This window comes from Syngnathus acus, chromosome 6, assembly GCF_901709675.1.
Source record: "Syngnathus acus chromosome 6, fSynAcu1.2, whole genome shotgun sequence".
Lineage (NCBI taxonomy): Eukaryota > Metazoa > Chordata > Actinopteri > Syngnathiformes > Syngnathidae > Syngnathus > Syngnathus acus.
The window spans coordinates 1,736,695-1,756,190 of record NC_051092.1 but is presented as its reverse complement, the minus strand read 5'-3'; the positions used below and the strand labels follow the sequence as shown (position 1 = coordinate 1,756,190).

At 44.9% G+C, this 19,496-nt stretch overlaps 1 protein-coding gene across 2 annotated transcripts; it reads right to left on the bottom strand.

Annotated features, from left to right (window-relative positions):
- Nucleotides 1–105: 105 nt before the first annotated feature.
- On the bottom strand, nt 106–15,686 carry tmem266 (transmembrane protein 266). 2 transcript variants are annotated; one of them, XM_037254189.1, is made up of 11 exons: nt 15,553–15,686; nt 14,122–14,225; nt 11,180–11,368; nt 6,505–6,659; nt 5,347–5,420; nt 4,650–4,706; nt 4,400–4,538; nt 3,329–3,444; nt 2,778–2,970; nt 2,184–2,246; nt 106–2,108 (listed from the first exon to the last, which is right to left on the bottom strand). In XM_037254189.1, exons 2-11 carry the CDS (start codon nt 14,133–14,135, stop codon nt 1,501–1,503), a joined length of 1,608 nt encoding a protein of 535 aa, XP_037110084.1. In that variant the 5' UTR covers nt 14,136–14,225; nt 15,553–15,686; the 3' UTR covers nt 106–1,500. The 2 variants fall into 2 exon arrangements, with proteins under 2 accessions (XP_037110084.1, XP_037110085.1); XM_037254190.1 differs by lacking the exon at nt 15,553–15,686 and adding an exon at nt 14,370–14,933.
- Nucleotides 15,687–19,496: the final 3,810 nt, after the last annotated feature.

Sequence of the window (19,496 nt, the reverse complement as noted above, 5' to 3'; positions counted from 1 at the left end):
GTTCGCCGTGTGTCGTGTCAACGCATCAGGATGACCGCGATAGAAAACGTCTGTTGACAGTACAATAAAGTTGCTGTGCGATGTAGAAGGTTCATGCAATGAGCATTTTTTTTTTTTTTTTGTAGACACAATTCCTCCCGTTTGCAAATATTTACACATCTTCGCAACCTTTAAAAGCCAGTAATACAATTGATGCACATATTAAAATTTCAGCCGTGACCAAGCTGATCTTGGTTAGATTGCAAAATGTTTTTTTTTTGTTTTTTTTTTAAACACCATTCTTGGAATTTCAGTTAGAAACGTTGCTAAAATAGAAAGACAAAGATTAGAAACTCTCAACACGGATTTCCACTTGTACCCTGCAGTTGTTGCGGCAAACTGGTTTCTGGCTGTTTTCATAAAACAGCTGACATGCTTGCAGAGACTTTAGGTCCATTCAGCATGGCCAAGTTTGTTTCAAATGATCATAAAAATTGTCAGAGTAGTTTCCTGAAAAGTGATCGATCCTCCAGCATTCAGTGCACGTTTGCAAGTGAAGCAAGTTGATGTTCTTGCGCTTCATGTTATCCACGTTATTTCAAAGTCAAATGATAGGCTGGGAAATCAATTCATCTTCCTGTTCCTGCTTCTACCTTGCTTCAGAATATTTTAGAGTGTCTTATCTTGCTCTCTTACACCACAATGTCAAAGGCATGATGATTTGGACAACCATTACAGTACCTGTTCTTGTACTCTTCCACGAACAAATGTATCAAACAGATGATGGATCTGGGCATCTTCCTGTTCCTGATCTCTTCTACAATGTCATGTCCCAGACAGGTGAAGTTTCCTGTTCCTGCTCTCTTCACCATTTTATGTCTCAGGTGATGGATTCAATCTTTTGAGGTTACAGTTCCTGTTCTCAGACAAATGATGAATTCAAACATCTTACAAGGTTCCTGTTGCTGCTCTCGGCCACCATCTTATGTCTGATTTGGGGGAACCATATGAAGTTCCCGTACCTGCTTTTTTTCTACCATGTTATGTACCAGACACGATGAATGTGAACATCGTTTCATTCCTGCTATCTGACACTATCTTTGATCATGGCTTGGGCGATCAATGGAGGTTCCGGTTCTGTCGTGTCTCAGACACATGATGATTTCAAACAACTTTTGAGGTCCCTGTACCTGCTCAGTGTCTTGAAGAAATAATGGATTTGAGCATCTTTTGAGGTTTCTGTTTTTGCTCTTTGCCACTACCTCGACTCATACAGATGATAGGCAGCAGCATTTATGAAGGTTCCTGCTCTCTTCCGCCATCTTCTGTCTCAAACATGTTGGATTCAAGCATCTTTTGAGGTTTGTGTTCTTGTCCACTATCATATCTCTGACAGATAAATGGAGGCTTGAAGCATCAAAAGAGGATCTTGTTCCTCGTCTCTTTCACCACGTTACGTCCAAGGCAGATGATGGACTGGAGCATTGACTTAGGTCCCCGTTCCTGCTCTCTTCCATCACTTTAGGTTCCCGACAGATGATGGACGGGTGCGTCGACAGGCTCCATCATCCTGTACTTCTCCTCCAGGAAAGCTTCAGTTCTTTGTAGCTGGATGAGTGGTTTGGCGTGCGAGCTGAGTCGGCTCTCCTGGTTCCTCTTGTTGTAGATGTTTACCCTGTTCTCCAGCTCGGGGCTGTTTTTGGTGGAACCGGTAGGACTGGGTGGTTTCAGGTTGACGGGGTCCAGGCCCTTCTGGCTCAGACAGGAGTCCTCGGACAGAGAGGAGAGCAGCTCCTGCACCACGGCGCTGGGACTTCCCCTGGGCTGAGGGGCCAGGGGGCTGCTGTAGGGCGGCGGGTAGCAGCGCTGGTCGCTGTAGTCGGTGGACGTGGACGCCTCGCGCACGGTGGAGCTGCAGTCGGCCGACGATCCCGCCGTGCGGCTGCTGATGCGCGACGCCGTCGTGGCCGAGGCTTCGCTGGCCGAGCTGTTGGTGCGCCGCAGTCGGCCGCCGGCCGCGCCGTCGGCGCTCACCAAGGATGGAGGGAGCTGGCTGGGGTTGTTGGGCAAGTGGACGTCGATAGCCGCCGTGGTGATGATGCGAGTGGCCGGGTCGGGGATGCCCATATCTGCAGGAGATGCCACAATGATCCACTACACGGATAGCGGCACGCTGCAGTGAACAGGACGTGGCGGATTCTCACCACTGCTCGGCTCGCTGTAATACTGACTGATGTAGTTGTTCATGTCATCCTGGCCGTGGTGATCTGAAGAGTGGAAGAAAGTGTGACGCTTCAGAATTCACAGTGGCGCTTTAGACATGGCAACAAAAAATACTGCACTATCAATGTTTGCAGACCTTGACATGGGCTGCATCCATCGTGTTGTGTTACCGTAATTTGCCTTAAGTTATGAGCTGTCACAGCTGGACAGTTTTACGGTCCATCTCGGTGTGCCATTAGAATATTGATGTCGACTTCAAGATGCGTCAGAAGAAAGCAACAGTGTTGTGTTTTGCTGCTTCCTGCTAGTATTTGTTCGGCTTTTAGTAACCATAAAGGCACTCAGTCCTTTTGTTACAAATTCAATGGGAATCTGAAGAAGCAAATAAAAATCACAGTTCTTCAACCTTCACTTTCAGGTTCACTTGTCCGTGTATCAACAATCATTTGTCGGGCAGGTCTCAAGGCACCCAGGCCACAACTTAGCGCTGAAAACACCATGTGAACGTTGCCTTGTGCGCTGCGGCTATCTGATAGCCAAAGGAGACAAAGGAGTCGCCTATTCCAGACGGTTACCTGAGGGCCCGCCGGGCTCTCTGACTTTGGCCGGCCTGTGATGATCGGAGACCCCGGGGGCCAGTCCGTCCACCTCATGGAAACTGCTGCTCGGTTTAGCCCACATATGGTGGATCTGCATGGCCGCTTCCCGCTCGGCCACCAGATCCAGGTCCTGCTGGGCCAGGTGGGCCCTCAGCTGCCGGATTTCAAACTGAAGGGAGAGAAAAGGAGTGTTGAGTTCATTTCTTCACGCAGATAGAAAGTGGACAGTCTGTATTGTACAAGGCACAAATCCCAAAAGAATCAGATGACACTTCCCATGAAGCCTACAGCAGAGCCCACAAAGAGTGTATGGTTAGTTACAGAAACATTTGACTTACATATAAAATGTATAGAATAAATAAATAAAATGCCCTCCATCTATTTACTATACCGCCTTTAATCTACTTGTTGAAGTCTGCGAAAAAATGTCACCATTATGGAACATTGTTTTCCTTTTCACAGTGCTTTATTGCCCTCTAGTGGTGACAAAGCGTCATTACTAGTTGAGTCTTGTTGCCAGCACTTACCGCCTGCTCTTGACAGATCTGAGTGAGGCGGTCGAGCTGCTCCTCTCTCACTGCCTTTGCCTTCTCGCACTGCTGGATCTCCAGCTCCATCTCAACCTTCACCTGCAGCACGTAGGCTGAGACAAGACGTGACAGAAATACGTGCCATTCAAGATTCCATGATGTCAATAGATTTATTTTCATTTCTAAACAATTGGTTTGTTCAGGTATATAAAAACAATGAAAACATTTGTCCATTCAGCATCAAAGCTGCCCACCCCAATTTTAAATGAATTGGAATGTGTTGAGTGGCGCTCACCCGCCATCACCACAACGAACATTGTGCAGCTAATTGGAAAACCACAAGGGGGAGCAAGGCTGTTAAACCAACAATGACTTCCAACAAATAGTGTGTTCTGCTCTCCGTAATTGGTTTACCAGTTTGCCCTTAGCGACTGCCTCAGCGGAACAAAAACACATTAATTAGGACAGCATAATACCATAAGTCATGTTAAATAAATAAAATAACAAGGAAAGGGACAATTGAGGCAACAAGCTCGAAAGGGGCGCGCGCATGCTCGCACGGACGACTTTGAGCTGTATAAGTGCTAAATAAGTAAATTGATAGCACACGCTTTGGCATCGACAACAGCAACAACAACAAAAACTAATTAAAATTGGTTTATAAATGACTTATTTTCCATGTCCATGTATTGTTTATTAATGGGAACGTTGCCCCTGCCAACATGGCCGCCACATAGCACAGTGGTTCGCTGGGCTGCTGCACCACGCTGGTTTATCTTGCAATTTTTGAACACTTCAAAACTTGCACGCACGTGCAATTTTTGAACACTTCAAAACTTGCGCGCGCGCACGCGCACACGCGCGCGCGCACGCACGCACGCACGCACACACGCACACACGCACACACGCACACACGCACACACGCACACACACACACACACACACACACACACACACACACACACACACACACACGCACACACACACACACACACACACACGCCCCCACACACACGCACACGCGCGCCCCCACACACACACACACACACACACACACGTCAGCCTTACCGTCAATGACCCTTTTGACCCTCCAGATGCGCAGCGTGATGATGAGACCAATGGCGTCCCAGGGGCTGCTGGGGCCGTTGGCCACGGTGGAGGCCACCATAGGGGCCAGCGAAAGGACGATGATGGCTCCGTCGAACACCTGAGGCGAAAAACAAAAGAAGAAACACTCTCTGAGCGGTGACATTGAGGCAATGACACTGCAGTGAAAGGAGCCCTCGAGGCGGGACTAATAGCACCCACGGGAGCTTACCTCCACTTTGTTCTCGATGTAATCCCATATCCCTAGGACCACGATCCTGAAAACGGTCTGGAGGATGGAGACAGAGAGAAGGTGACACTGTCGCTAAGATGCGAGACGACAAGGAGAGCCTAACTAAACCACTGCGGGATAGCGGATGCCGGGAGCAGTGCATTCGGCCTCGTAAGTCTCAATAAAGGAGCGAGATGGTGCATTTACTGCTGCTGTGCGCATGGGCTCATTCCTTGCGGCTAACCCGCTAATGAATTGAAATGTTAGCAGTGGGCTCGTCAAGTCAGAGGAAGAAAAACGTCCCTGGCTGTGAAGGAAGCAGTGATCAATACTTCAAGCCCTGTGCTTATGTGGAGCCAGAAGAAAAAATACACTTTCTGGATTGTGGGCAGCACAGTTGTTGAGGTATCTGCATCACAATTCTGTGACAGTCTCACTTTGAATCTCATTTAAATTGTCCTAATCTTAACGCATAATATAATTGGAGTCTTATAAATGATCCAAAAAAAAAAACCATTTTGTAAAATTTTCTTTGGGCTCGATACTTTTAAATTCGCAGATTAAGTTGCATTTAACACCCAACCAATATGGATTTCTTTGAGCACGATGCTGATTCGGCAGAGTAAAATTTGGACTAAATCAGCCTAATAATTAAAAAAAATATATGGAATGATGGCGAGCAGAGCTAGGAACTGACCTCGGTGAAGAACACAGACAGGATAGCCAGGCTGATCCAGTGGATGACGCCAGCAAACTGGGATGCATTGTTAACTGCAGGGAAGAAGAAACACAATTGACTCGTGTGACACAGACGGATGATCCGGGTCCAGCAAAGAACACACGTGTGTATTTATTGCGCTAATAAAATGTATATCAGCTGCCATTAAACACATTGACATTGGCCACATGTCATGTGACCTTGCGCTCGCTCATGATGAACGAGAGCGTCTTCGCCAGGACAGATGATGCGGATGAAGGTGACGTCGGCTTGTCGTGGGTCACACCGCTTGGCAACGTGTATCAACAGCGGAATGCTAATGGCGCTGTTAGCTTGCGCAGACCATGATTGATCTCATGCCTAAGGTCAGGACAGAGAAGGTGAACTAGTGTACCAGCAATACATAATCAGACCGCTCTTACGAGAATTTAAAATTGCAATTTCTGACAATTTTTCAGTGTGTAAATAAAATTCGTCGTATTACATCACAGCGATCCTTTCCCACCTGGGATCATGTTGAACAACGTGGGACTACTCATCTCATTAAAAGTTAAAAGATAAGGGACATGCATCGATGAATAAGACAAGACTTCCTTTGGTCTTTGCAGACGTTTTCCAAGTACTAATCATGTTATCTGTAGTACAACTACACAGACTTCCCTTCAAAAACATTTACAAATGTCCATATATGTCCATATAAACATAAGACAAAAAAAGTGACTTGAGAATATTCCTAATAGCATAATGCTAACAGATAATGGAAAACGTCTTAGATATTATGAAGGATGATTCTCCCGATCAAAAAACATATTCCGATCTATTTTGTCGTTTTTAGGGTAAGGTTTGGATCTTTTTAAAGGCGTTTCCATTCATTTAAAGCACTGTATATCAAATATACTCGCCTTGTATGCTTTAGTGCAGCAGTTGTAGTTCAGCGGTGACTCGATAAATGACAAACGATGTAATGACTGACTTTAATCATCGCACTGATGACTTGGCAGAAAAGTTAGCAGCTTGTTCACTGCACATTGGCCACAGTGGTGACATGCTACACTGTGTTTCCGGGTGCAGACAAGCGCGGACGCTCGTCAATTAAAAGCAACAGCTGGACTCCTAAAATGGCATCTGTCTACTCACACTGCAGCAGTTTAGTGTCGACGAGTAGCTCCAGAGTCAGCAGTAGCACCGCCAGAACCACGCAAGCCACCAGGACGCAGTTGAAGCCGGCCGACGCCAGGCACACTTGCCACAGAGCCGCCCGGCCCCCGCAGCACGGCTTCAGCCAGTTGGACCTGGAAGGGGGAAGACAGATGAATGGAGGAGGTGCTATTAAGTGATGGCCGCCATGTTTGGTTCTGACGGGCGAGGCGATGACAACATTCAAAGAACATTATTATTCCTAAACTAAAAAAAAAAGAAAAGACAAATATCCCACCAGCTTGCTTTGCTAAAAGTATAGCGGCCATCTTGAAGCAACATTCGAGTCCAGCAATTTTTATTTTATTTTTTTTACGAAGAATCAATATACAATTTTGGCGTGCTATGGAGGAGCACAAGAAAACAAACATTTATGTCTCCATGAGACATTTACGGAGCATTAGTGAAGAAGATGGAAGGAGCGCGACAAAATGGCGTGCGATGTAACACACTCTCCGGAGTGGAATAATAATTCATTCTGACGTTCTCACTCAACCCAGGCAGGAAATGTATTAATTTCATAAAGCTGTAAAGAAACGCCGCCTGAAAGCAGGGAACATGGCCATGACGGATCACTTCCAGCTCCCAAAACTTAATTTTAGGGAAATCACTTCGAACCAGAGGACCTGAAGTATTCATGAGTAAGTGAGGCCGAATCTGTGGTAAAGGCAGTTTGGGGGGGGTCACTTGAGCGGCTCTCAGGGTCACGGCGGGTTCGGATGAAATAGGCGTGCATCTACGGAGATAATGCTGGAAGGATGGTGAGCGGAAAGGTTGCTGCTGCTGCTGCTTCGTGAAGACATCAACGGGGAAGGGGGGGGAGGTGTAAGGTGAGCTGACAGGAGGGCAAAGCGAGGGGATTAGATCATGAGGGCGATCAATAGCGGGCCGTGATGGCGCGTCAGCTGCGGGAGAACGTCCAGATGGAATAAAGACCTCAGGCGGAGTGATGGGAAGGAGCCGCAGATCGGTAACTTTCACTCACATGTCCTCTGACGCATGCGTTCCATTAAACGATCTTCAAGTCGGCTTGCTGTGTGTTTCATTAAGCGCTAATAAGTACGGAGCACTCTATCAACTCACCGGGGTTATCGATTGTTACACACTTGGGCAAAACCAAGGCTAAATAATAAAAATAATAATCAGGACCAAGTTGCGCAGGTCTGGCAGGCCTCTAAATGATCGATCGGAACTCCTGATGAATGTCTTGATTGCGCATTTACAACAGAGCCGCGTAGGTCAGAAAACGAGCGCGGCACGCTGGGGCGCAGACAATTAGATTTTCCCACAAAGTGATTCATCACCGGGAGGCGGCGAGCAAACGAGCGACACTTTTCTGCATGGCCAACACTTTGTTATTTATTCATGCTGATGAATACTGTTAACATATGGATTATTGCACTAATTGGGGACCAGCAAAATGAGATCCAGACGTGTACTCAGGGGCGAAACATTAGGGCCCAGCTTTGAGCTTTTTAATTTTTTTATTTTAGTTTTGCTAATGTAAAAACTGGCTTCCCTGCACTTCCAACAAGAGTTTGCAGAATTATCCCTAGGCTCTCCACAGATCCTCCACTGAGAACTGACACGGCAGTACTGGTCTGGTCTGCAGAGAAATGGGCCAGAGATTCCGAGCAAATGAAGATGGATCGGGCTGCATGCGTGTAGCAGCAAACAAGCTGTCCTTGATAAATAGCTTTTCGCCCGGACACTCCATCGCTCCTCGCTCTCGGCCTAAAGCAATCTCGCGCTTTGCATGTCTGTGAATATTAACAAACCCTCGAACCCGGCACTCTCAAATGTCATCTATTGTGTCGCACATGGGGCCAAGCGGGAGGGACAGCTTGATGAAGAGGATTGTTCCTCTGAGTGTTGGAGATAGAGTCAAGGTGGTGCTGGTGGGGGAGAAATAGGAAGAACGACGTCCTACTCTCTTTTCGGGCATCTATCAACACAGCAGCAGGTACGGTGCTTAGTGCAAAAAAAAAAAAAGAAAATAGCATTGCGGCCATGAGTCACACTACTATCTTGGTTGAGCACTACTATTGCCTGCAGTCTTCATACGCAAAGTATACATTAAAAAATAGAAAAGGATTAAATAAATAAATGAATAAATAATTAAATAAGGTGATTGAAGGGGAATTTATTTCAACAAATAAAAAAGGCTGTCTGTTTATCATTTTAAATGCACAATACTGCCACCAACAGGACTGGAGTGAAAAAGGATCACAATGAGTGTCCCCGATTGTTCGGTTTTCGCTGACGTCACGTCAAGTGCAGTTGTTTTGTTAAGATTATTTGAAGATAATTTGGAGCTGCTGGTAGTGATGTGAATGAACAAAAGAAAACAAAATATGGGTGAAGGTTGTTTGCTCGCATTCTTTTATCTGCTCTCCAATCGTTTTCTCCTCCAGTCAAAGTGGCAGTTTGACCCCTATGAACCATCTGTCATTGCTGTGTGCTTCACACCTCGCCATCTGACCCCTGGAGATCAACAACATATGCTGCTGTTGCGGCTGTGGGCAGCCAGCTGAGATGTGGCTGCTGAAAACTCAGGACGAGCGGCCGCTTACCAATAATGGCGGTAAAAGTTTGGAAATCATTTATCTTGGTCTTGTTTCATCAGAAAAAAAAGGCATTTGAACAAGGGTGTGTAAACTTTAGAAACACCGCACACTCTCCAAATGCTATTATTCACCAAACTAATCTAAAAATAGATTATGTTTATAACTCCTATTAAGGCCTTATTTACTCCTGTTATAATGATCACTATCCGGGTATTCAGATTACGCAATCTTGCTTGACATAAATCAAGACAATCATTGTGTGAAATCACATCTTGAGCCTCCATGCAGAGGGCGGTGCAGCCAAATTCTATTAATAATTGCATCCAGCTCACCACTGCACAGAATCTGCAAGTACCGCTTGTGCCCCATGTGGTCGGCACGAACATCCACCACCCACACCGTTCGTTGCCCACATCTCCCGATGAAGCTGCTGCGCAAGACTAAAAGTGCTCTTCCACTCTTAACCAATCAAAAGCAAAATAATAACACATTCAGCAACATGGGAGTGTTTCATTTGGAAGAAGTTTCCCTCACGTGACCAAAAAACAAAAAGTGTCCTTTTCTTTCACCACTGGTTAAATTGTCATCACTTGGACCCAGAAGCATGTCTGGAATTTAAATCACAGCAGAAAACATTGCGTCATGGAAATCCCATACACATTATTACACTCGCATTGTGTGAAGAAAGCGCCTGCGTCATTCCTATGATGCAATGCATGCGTCACTGAAGCTGCCAAAACTGGTGACCGACTTTTTCCACTCAGTGTGCATGTGAAAGTGCGCAAGACTTTGTTCTAGTAATCAGAAATGCCAATCTGAAATGCTCACGGGTAATCCTATATCATATTGACGGTTCTCCTCTACACAACCTAGAGGCACGGTTACAGTTCAAATTAATGTTTAACCTTGGTCGTATATCGCAAAAAGCTCGCATTTGAACAGGGGTGTGTTGACTTTTTATACCCACTGTGAGTTCCAATAACAGATACGTGAAGAAAAATATCCAACCAGATTTCACACTTAGTCGTGTATTTTTCTTTTTTATCTTAGAAGGGTCCACAATTATTATTATTTTTTTAACAAACCCTAAAAATTCATCAGAAAACGCTGCTAAGGATTCATCAGCTGTTCCTTATGAGGGACAAGTGAAAATGTTGAAAATAATTCCCGGAAAAATAAAAAAAAATACCCAAAAGTCCATTATCTCAGGGCACCAAGGGGGATCCAAGCATATTTCAGGTGGGGCCAGTGCCCTCGTGACCCCCCCTCTAGCGCCGCCAGTGCTTGACAGATTTTGACGCCAAAATGGTTTTGCTGACAGGAGCAACACGGACACTGGCCCCAGGAAAGGCGTATCTCGGACCGAGCCAACAACACGGCGATCATTGTGATAAGAAAACATAAACCTGACCTCAAGGATAGAAAAGGAAGCGCCACAGGGCCCAGTTCCAGTTTGCCACTAACGTCTCTGCTTTGTGACACATTGAGAATGGAAACCTCGCTCAGCGGAAATGGAAGCAGCAAGCAAATCTGATATAATGACAATAATAAACAAATGCAAATTCGGACTCTGACACGAAACGTGCCGATAAGGATGCAATAACCAGTAATGGAGAGCGTGACGGCAGGATAGATTATAGCCAATCCCGTCTCATTAAGGATATAGCACACATTAAGGCAACAACAGGCCACCGTATGACTGGAATTTTTATAATTGGGGTGGCAACATCAGTCATTGTGTGATTACATTTGGGGCTTTTGGCCATACAAATTAGTGAGAGCGAGATCTGATTATAATGATTAATCTAGCTCATTTACCGCTTCTGTGTGATCTCTGATCCGACAGTGGAAAGAAAAAAAATAAAATCAAAGTGGAGCTCATAAGCAACTCTTGAGCTGTGGGCTGTGACATCACATAAGATTTGTTTTGAGGATTTGAAATTGGAACTAGCATAGAAGTGTCGCCCGAACCTTTGCATCTATTTTCAAGAGTCATTGCTTTGATTAAAAAAAAATCTGCAGTGAACATATGACATTTTAAGACGTACCCCTCTCGGTTGTCCTCTTCATCCGGGTTGGAGATGAGCTGAGATCCAGCCAGAGATACATCCAGGGCGGCCAGAGGCAAATCTCTGTAGGTGAAGCTCAGCAGCTGAACCGGGGCCACGCGCTGGTTTTCCTCCTCCACCTGCTGTGAAATCACCTCCAGCTCGGAGGAGGCAGCTTGAGGAGGGGCCCTGTCGTACGAGCACACCGCAAGAGCAGCGTTACGAGTCGCCGGAGGAGACAACTGAACAAGGGGGGGGGACGTAAATTTCAACCTATATCAGGTACGTAAATATCCTCGCGCCATCGGATGCAACGAAGGCCTTTTTTTGCTCATCTTTTGACATTCGATGGCACACAAGTTGTCTTTGCACACCACCTGTTCTTTGGAAGGTCAGCTGTCATTTTATCTGCCAAGCGAGTCTTGAAATTTAAATACGCAGGGAGGGTTTGTGATGGGACAAGCTGAGCCAATGGGGAACAAGGAGAAGTCACCCTACAACGGGGGTCTGACGTGGCTTGGCGGTGGTCCAAGTCAGGCCCGAATAACTTCAATAGCGGGGCAAGACCGAGATGATTTCTGCGCTAGCTTGAGCAGAACCACTTTCCTGTTAAATGTCAACGTAAGCAGAAAAATAGTTTTCTGTCTATTTGCTTGACCGCATTCCAGATGAGAAGCGCTTTCGTGGACTCCTTTGAAAAATACTTGAAATACTATAATGGTGCTGTTTGACTTTGCAACACAAGCTGTTATTACAACTATTGAAAAAAAATCCAGTTAAATAACACAAACAGTATCTTGCATATACTTGGCACCTCAAGCCACCGGCAACCAGGACACTAATCAGTCATGACAGACAAACCGTTTAGCGCATCAAAACCGCATTTCCGGCCAATCAGAGAGCGGGCCAGAAGCCATTATGACCGAAGCCCAGCAGAGTGGCTGCTTGCCATCGTGCACGGGGAAGAGACACGACTTCACATCTCAACACTTGGCTTCTCTTTAGGAGATTGGACAAATTGTGTGTGATAGCAGTAAGCACGACAAGGACCGAGTCCAAAAAGCTGCGTAAACAATTTGGTAAGTGTGCATCAGGTTTATTAGTTTTCACATTGTGTTTCAAAGAGAAGTGCAAGTTAATTGGTGTTTTTTTGTCTCTTTTTTTTTTTTACTTTTGAGTCAAGACCAGGTGGTCAAAGTTTCGGCGCGTTTTTGGTGGATTTGATCAAGGATCAACCTTTTTCTTTATTATTATTATTTTTTTTTCCAATTAAGATCATTTACAGAAGTCATCCACATATTGTTTTTGAATGCTCTTTTTTTTAAACTTTTGCTTTTAACTTTCGATTCAAAAAGACAGTTGGTGTCATTGTTACCGAGTGCTAAGAGTGGTCGTATTTCCAGCCAGATGTCTGGAAGTGGGCCACTCTGCCCAATAAGTTTGTATCCAGACACTTGGCTGCTGCTTGAAGCGCAGCAATTCACTGTCTTGATATCATCAGCAAACCAAGACAAATGTGCCAAATCAATTACACGGGGACAGGCTCCACTCGCCGGCAGTAGCTCAGACACCAGCTCCTGACACCGAGTACATTATTTGCAGGATCACAGCATTGTTGCCCTGACCTGTACTCCCGATGCAATTTATTGTTAACCAAAGTACAATGGCGCTCCAAGTGTAGTTTTCTCCATCGACTGACATGAAAAACGACTTTTACTCTGAGAACAGGTCAACAGCAACTGTGAGACAATGGCGAACTAATCTGGACATGGACACGTAACGTAGAATTTATTATTGTTTTTTTATTTGGGTTTCACCCCGTCATCATTTTTACGGTCGAGAAATAACAGACGCTCAATAAGATCCAATTTCTGTAAGTATAAAAATAAATAAAAAGATGATTCAAATTTGAAATTAATTTCAGGGGGGAAAATCTATCAGGGGATATATAGGTCTTTTTTTTTATACGTATATATAATTTTGTCAGTTTTTTTTAAATTTATGAATCAAAAAATGGTATCGGTATTTGGTATCGGCAACTACTCAAGAGTTGGTATCAGTCTAAAAAACTGGTACCTCGCTTTCCAAAGAAACAAACAGGAATCCATGAAAATTGAGGTATTATGCATAAAAAACTCCTGTATTCCCTAAATGCCAATTTTTTTTTTTTGTGTAGAACCTTAAATTAAAACTCAAATGACATCTATAAATGATTTCATGGTGAATGTAAGAGGCAAAATGATCATTTCCCAAATATTTCCCGAGCTAACCTCTACGACAAAATCTCTCACGCCAGCCACAAACAACAGGGCTGCTCTCGTGCGAGGGGCATCCTGTCAAAGCCAATCAGTGTGAAAATAACTCCCCAAACCTTTGTCAACACGAAGCGTTTCCCATGTGCCGCCCGCCCGCCCGCCTCACTGAGCGGCCGCGGGCTTGCCCCAATCCCGCTCACAAGCAGTCATCACCTTCCCGCTATTATCTACTTAAGCACGATTGGCCACAATAGTGACGTGGCGACGCTTCCAAGCACCCTGCGCCTTTAACCGGAGAACACAGCTGACTGAACCCAATTTGGATTCACCTCCCCCCAGCCCTCGACTCGGTTCCCCCTCCCCTTCTCCCTGCACGGTTGTCATCAGAATGCGGGGCTTGTCTGCGGGACCACACACACACACAAGGAGTAATTATTAATAAGAGAAGATGACAAGTGAGCATCCCTCATGAATGCTAAGAGGCGGCAGCAGACAGGAGATGATTGTTGTACTGTAGATGAGGCCCCGCTGCCCCTTGTTCACGAGCCCTCACGGGAAAATATGCAGAGCTAATCATGACCCGACCGAGACGGAGACGCCCTTTCGCACGAGACGGCGTGTTCATCAATAGAGATTGGGGATTTCACAGCCTCTCAGAATAAAAAAGATGCGGCGAGGGCTACTTACTGGTGGTTGCTCATGTCGAAAGGCTTCCGACGGATGGTCACGCTAAATCAGGCCAGGTGTGAAATCACAGGCACAGCACAGCGATCGTGACCTGGCTCGGCTCCCTTTGGAAAATACAGAAAACAAATGAATAGCGTACATTCAAAGATTAAGTATGGTACAATATTTGGATCCAGCACAAGGAAAAGTTTTTGGATCTGACACTTTGCATTTGCTTCTTGGCGGCGCTGGCGCCTTCTTCTTCTCACCTCTGCCGATGCTCTGTTTAACTATTTTCCCAGGGAGCACTAAACTGTAATGGATTTTAAATCTCCCTTAATATACGCTCCGCTCTGTGAATCTGTGGGGCTGAGGAACACCACACCTCTTGCATAGCAAGTACCGAGGGATGCTAGCTAGCCCCCTTGTGCTGCGGGACAGAAGACCATTCAAGTCAAGTTACGTGACGAGCCGCCTTGAATGGAAGACTCTCAACCTTGTCGCTTAAACTTGCAACAACTTGAGCAATAAAATGCAAGATGAGCTGCTGGTTGCTAAGAATAAGACGTTTGGTACAACCAGTCCATATTTGGCACCTTTCACAACACTATAAATAATGACCGAGAAGCATTTATCGTTTCCATACAAAGGCAAAAAATGGACTCAACTGATTTTTTTGCAATAAGTAGCCACACCCTTAAAACCGCCGGGGTTATTTTAAACTCACCTAGGGTTATTTTTAACCCAGCAGTTTTTAACAATGTACAAAAATGGGCAGAAAGTCATTCTTAAAAACATTTCCTTGTCAATGTTATTTCTTGCAGCCTATCCCATCTGACTAAGGGCGAATTTGCAAAGCAGCAGAAAAATAAGCATTTACAACAATGGACAATTTAGAGTCCTCACTAACTTAACATAGAAAAGCAATGTAAGCACAGTGAGACCTTGCAAACTCAACTAGGACACCGTTTTGCCAGATGTGTCACATTTAATACATAAGAACACAGCTAAAATGCATTTCCTACACCTTTCTTCCATATATTGGGTTATTATATTGTCTTATTTGTGCTAAGTTCCTAATTTAGTTCCACTCTCTTCTCACTTGCATGCAATTCCTCCTCAAGGTGATTCACTGGGCTTGTTGGGGATATGATTAAAAGCAGACAACTTTCACCTTTTTTTTCATCCGTGGTTTCCAATCATTCCTAGAAGGGCTCCGTCACGGAGATGCTTGTCAAAAGGCTGCAATGTATTCACCATCTAGTTTCCAGCCAACGAGCCTTGGTCTATTTCTGCACAAGGCTCATCCTCATCAAGATGCATTTGCAATCATGTCAAGCGAGGCCGACAAAAATTGCGCTCGGAGGCCCCTTGGTGGGGTTCTTCTTCTTCTTCATCACGATTCAACCAACGCAAGGAAGGAATAAAGGAAGCAAATAAAAGCACACTAACCTCCCGCGTTGCCTTGCTCTACATAGTGGGAAGAGTGGTCGTGACTCATTTGCCCTCGCAGTGACGACGGGCACATCTCCCTTCTCGCCGATGATGAAGATCACAATGAGAGGAGCTCGGATCTTGGCTTGAGTGGGCTGACAAATCCGCCGAGCACCAGCGTCGCCTTTCCGGGGACACAGCGCCACAAATAGACCTCCTCCTCCGACGCGAGGGCACCATGCTTCGGCAGCGGGCGACGCCGTCACCGAGTCCGGGGAGACGGTCCCATCGTGGGAGGGTGGCTCGTGAAGATTTTTTTTGGGGGGGTGGGGGGCGGGGGGTGTTCCACCTCCTCCACGCGATCACACCGGGGGCTCCATGTGGACGAAGAGGCTGACGAACGAGAGCTGTCCAAATGCTGAAAGCGGGAGACCAGCGAGTGACGACGTCGACGAGGAAACAAGGTCGTGGCAGCGCAAATGTGAAACCCCCCCCCCCCAAAAAACAGGATAACAAATGTAAAAAAAAAAAAAAAAAATGACAATCAATTAGTGAATCATACAAATGAGCTGCATTCGCGGACAGAAGCCACAATGAGCGTTACTTACAGCACTCGGGAAGCGTCGACCTACAAAAAATAAAAATAAATAAATAACATTTCTTTTCACTTCCTTTGGCTTCCTCGCGATAACAAGACACACGCCAAAGGGGGAAAAAAAGGCAAAAAAAAAAGGGGGGGGGGCAACCCATCTTTGTATTTCCATAGTGAACCTTTGTTTTGTTATAATTTAATGTGGGTTAATTATTCCCCAAAAATTAATATTCAGCGCAGGTGTCAGCAATATTTGATGACAGTACAGCACCAAAAAAAAAAAAAAAAAAACCCCAAACAAAGCAAGAACAATGGTAATTTGTTAGCTTGTTATGTACTAGCAACATGATTAGCGGTTACAGAAAATTCAAACCACCTGTATATCAAAATAGAGAATATCATTAGATTGAGATTTGAAATACGAATAAAATAAGGCCCAGTCTGTGAGAAGTTTACTCTTTAGTAGAAAAATGCCCATATCTTCCTTACATTTAAGGCATCACTCCCTAAAACTATGTATTTTTTGTTGTTGCCTATGACATATTAAACATTGGTGTCTAAGAATTTGCGCTCCCTCGTGGTACGATTCGATACTGCTGCTTTTTCCGAGGTTGCTCATTAGGGGTGTAACGATTCATCGATACACATCGATTAATCGATATAATGCTCTACGATTTGTTGGCATCGATGCTAAACGTAAACATCGATCTATATCGCCCGTTTTTGACCTCGGACATTAGACGCGACTTTATTTTGAAATCCAGTTCATTGTTGCTTGCTTCCTCTTTCCGGGAGCAGTGCGCGGCGTGTTGTGTTGTGAGCAGAGCAGGCACGTGAAAGGGGAGCCGACAACTACGCGGCTCCTGGGCTGGTGCTATGGCTAGTGTCCAAGAAGACGAGGAAATTCGCTCCCCTTTGGGCTTCAAGTCATTCGTTTGGAAGCACTTTGTAATTTCCTAAATAAAGAGATTGCAGTACCTTGTTGATTTTGCGTATGAATTGTTATAAAGCAGGATATTGTTCTATATCGATCGTAGAGCACTATATCGTGATGTATCGTGAATGAATCACAGCAGGCTTTAAGATATCGGCAAATATCGTATCGGGATTCTTTGTATCGATATGATATCGTATCGTTACAAAACCCGCGATTTACACCCCTAGTTTGTAACCCTAACCTTGATTTAAAACCCTAGTCGGAAACCCTAACCCTAACTTGAAACCCTAATTAGCAATGGCGAAATTCCTTGGAAACCCTGGTCGGAAACCCTAACCCTAGTTTTGAAAGCCTAGTTAGAAACCCTAATCTTAGAAACCCTAAAAGTAGTTTGAAACCCTCGTTGGAAACCCTAACCTTATCTTTAAAACCTAGTTTGTAACCCTAAGCTTGGTTTAAAACCCTAGTCGGAAACCCTACCCCTTGTTTGAAACTTTAATTAGCGATGGCAAAACTCCTTGGAAACCCTGGTCGGAAACCCTAACCCTAGTTTTGAAAGCCTAGTTAGAAACCCTGATCTTAGAAACCATAAAAGTAGTTTGAAACCCTCGTTGGAAACCCTAACCCTAGCATTAAAATCGAGTTTGTAACCCTAACCTTTGTTTAAAACCCTAGTCGGAAACCCTAACCCTAGTTTGAAACCCTAAATAGCAATGGCAAAACTCCTTGGAAACCCTGGTCGGAAACCCTAACCCTCGTTTTGAAAGCCTAGTTAGAAACCCTAATCTTAGAAACTCTAAAAGTAGTTTGAAACCCTCATTGGAAACCCTAACCCTAACTTTAAAACCTAGTTTGAAACCCTAACCTTGGTTTAAAACCCTAGTCGGAAACCCTGAGCCTAGTTTGAAACCCTAATTAGCGATGGAAAAACTCCTTGGAAACCCTAGTCGGAAACCCTAACCCTAGTTTTGAAAGCCTAGTTAGAAACCCTAACCCTAACTCTAGTTTTGAAAGCCTAGTTAGTAACCCTAACCCTAACCCTAACCCTAACTCTAACCCTAACCCTAACCCTAACCCTAACCCTAGTTTTGAAAGCCTAGTTAGAAACCCCAACCCTAATCCTAACCCTAACCCTAACTTTGGAAACCCTAGTCGAAAACCCTAACCCTAGTTTTGAAAGCCTAGTTAGAAACCTCAATCTTAGAAACCCTAAAAGTAGTTTGAAACCCTCGTTGGAAACCCTAACCCTAGCTTTAAAACCTAGTTTGAAACCCTAACCTTGGTTTAAAACTCTAGTCGGAAACCCTGAGCCTAGTTTGAAACCCTAATTAGCGATGGCAAAACTCCTTGGAAACCCTAGTCGGAAACCCTAACCCTAGTTTTGAAAGCCTAGTTAGAAACCCTAAACCTAACTCTAGTTTTGAAAGCCTAGTTAGTAACCCTAACCCTAACCCTAACCCTAACCCTAACCCTAACCCTAACTCTAACTCTAACTCTAACTCTAACTCTAACTCTAACCCTAACCCTAACCCTAACCCTAACCCTAACCCTAACCCTAACTCTAACTCTAACTCTAACTCTAACTCTAACCCTAACCCTAACCCTAACCCTAACTCTAACTCTAACTCTAACTCTAACCCTAACCCTAACCCTAACCCTAACCCTAACTCTAACTCTAACTCTAACTCTAACTCTAACCCTAACCCTAACCCTAACCCTAGTTTTGAAAGCCTAGTTAGAAACCCTAACCCCAACCCTAATACTAACCCTAACTTTGGAAACCCTAGTCGAAAACCCTAACCCTAGTTTTGAAAGCCTAGTTAGAAACCCTAATCTTAGAAACCCTAAAAGTAATTTGAAAGCCTCGTTGGAAACCTTAAGCCTAGCTTTAAAACCTAGTTTGTAACCCTAACCTTGGTTTAAAACCCTAGTCGGAAACCCTAACCCTAGTTTGAAACCCTAATTAGCAATGGCAAAACTCCTTGGAAACCCTGGTCGGAAACCCTAACCCTAGTTTTGAAAGCCTAGTTAGAAACCCTATTCTGAGAAACCCTAAAAGTAGTTTGAAACTAGGGGTGTAACGATTCATCGATACACATCGATTAATCGATAAAATGCTCTACGATTTGTTGGCATCGATGCTAAACGTAAACATCGATCTATATCGCCCGTTTTTGACCTCGGACATTAGACGTGACTTTATTTTGAAATCCAGTTCATTGTTGCTTGCTTCCTCTTTCCGGGAGCAGTGCGCGGCGTGTTGTGTTGTGAGCAGAGCAGGCATGTGAAAGGGGGGCCGACAACTACGCGGCTCCTGGGCTGGTGCTATGGCTAGTGGCCAAGAAGACGAGGAAATTCGCTCCCCTTTGGGCTTCAAGTCATTCAAAACCCGCGATTTACACCTCTATTGCTAATCTCATTCCAGACCTGTTT

What these genes read in the sequence shown, in the direction of transcription:
- tmem266 (XM_037254189.1), bottom strand. An exon ending in TGTCTGTGTTCTTCACCGAG is followed by an intron (nt 4,707 to 5,346) that starts GTCAGTTCCTAG and finishes TCCATCCTCCAG; the next exon opens with ACCGTTTTCAGGATCGTGGT. An exon ending in ACATCGAGAACAAAGTGGAG is followed by an intron (nt 4,539 to 4,649) that starts GTAAGCTCCCGT and finishes TTTTCGCCTCAG; the next exon opens with GTGTTCGACGGAGCCATCAT.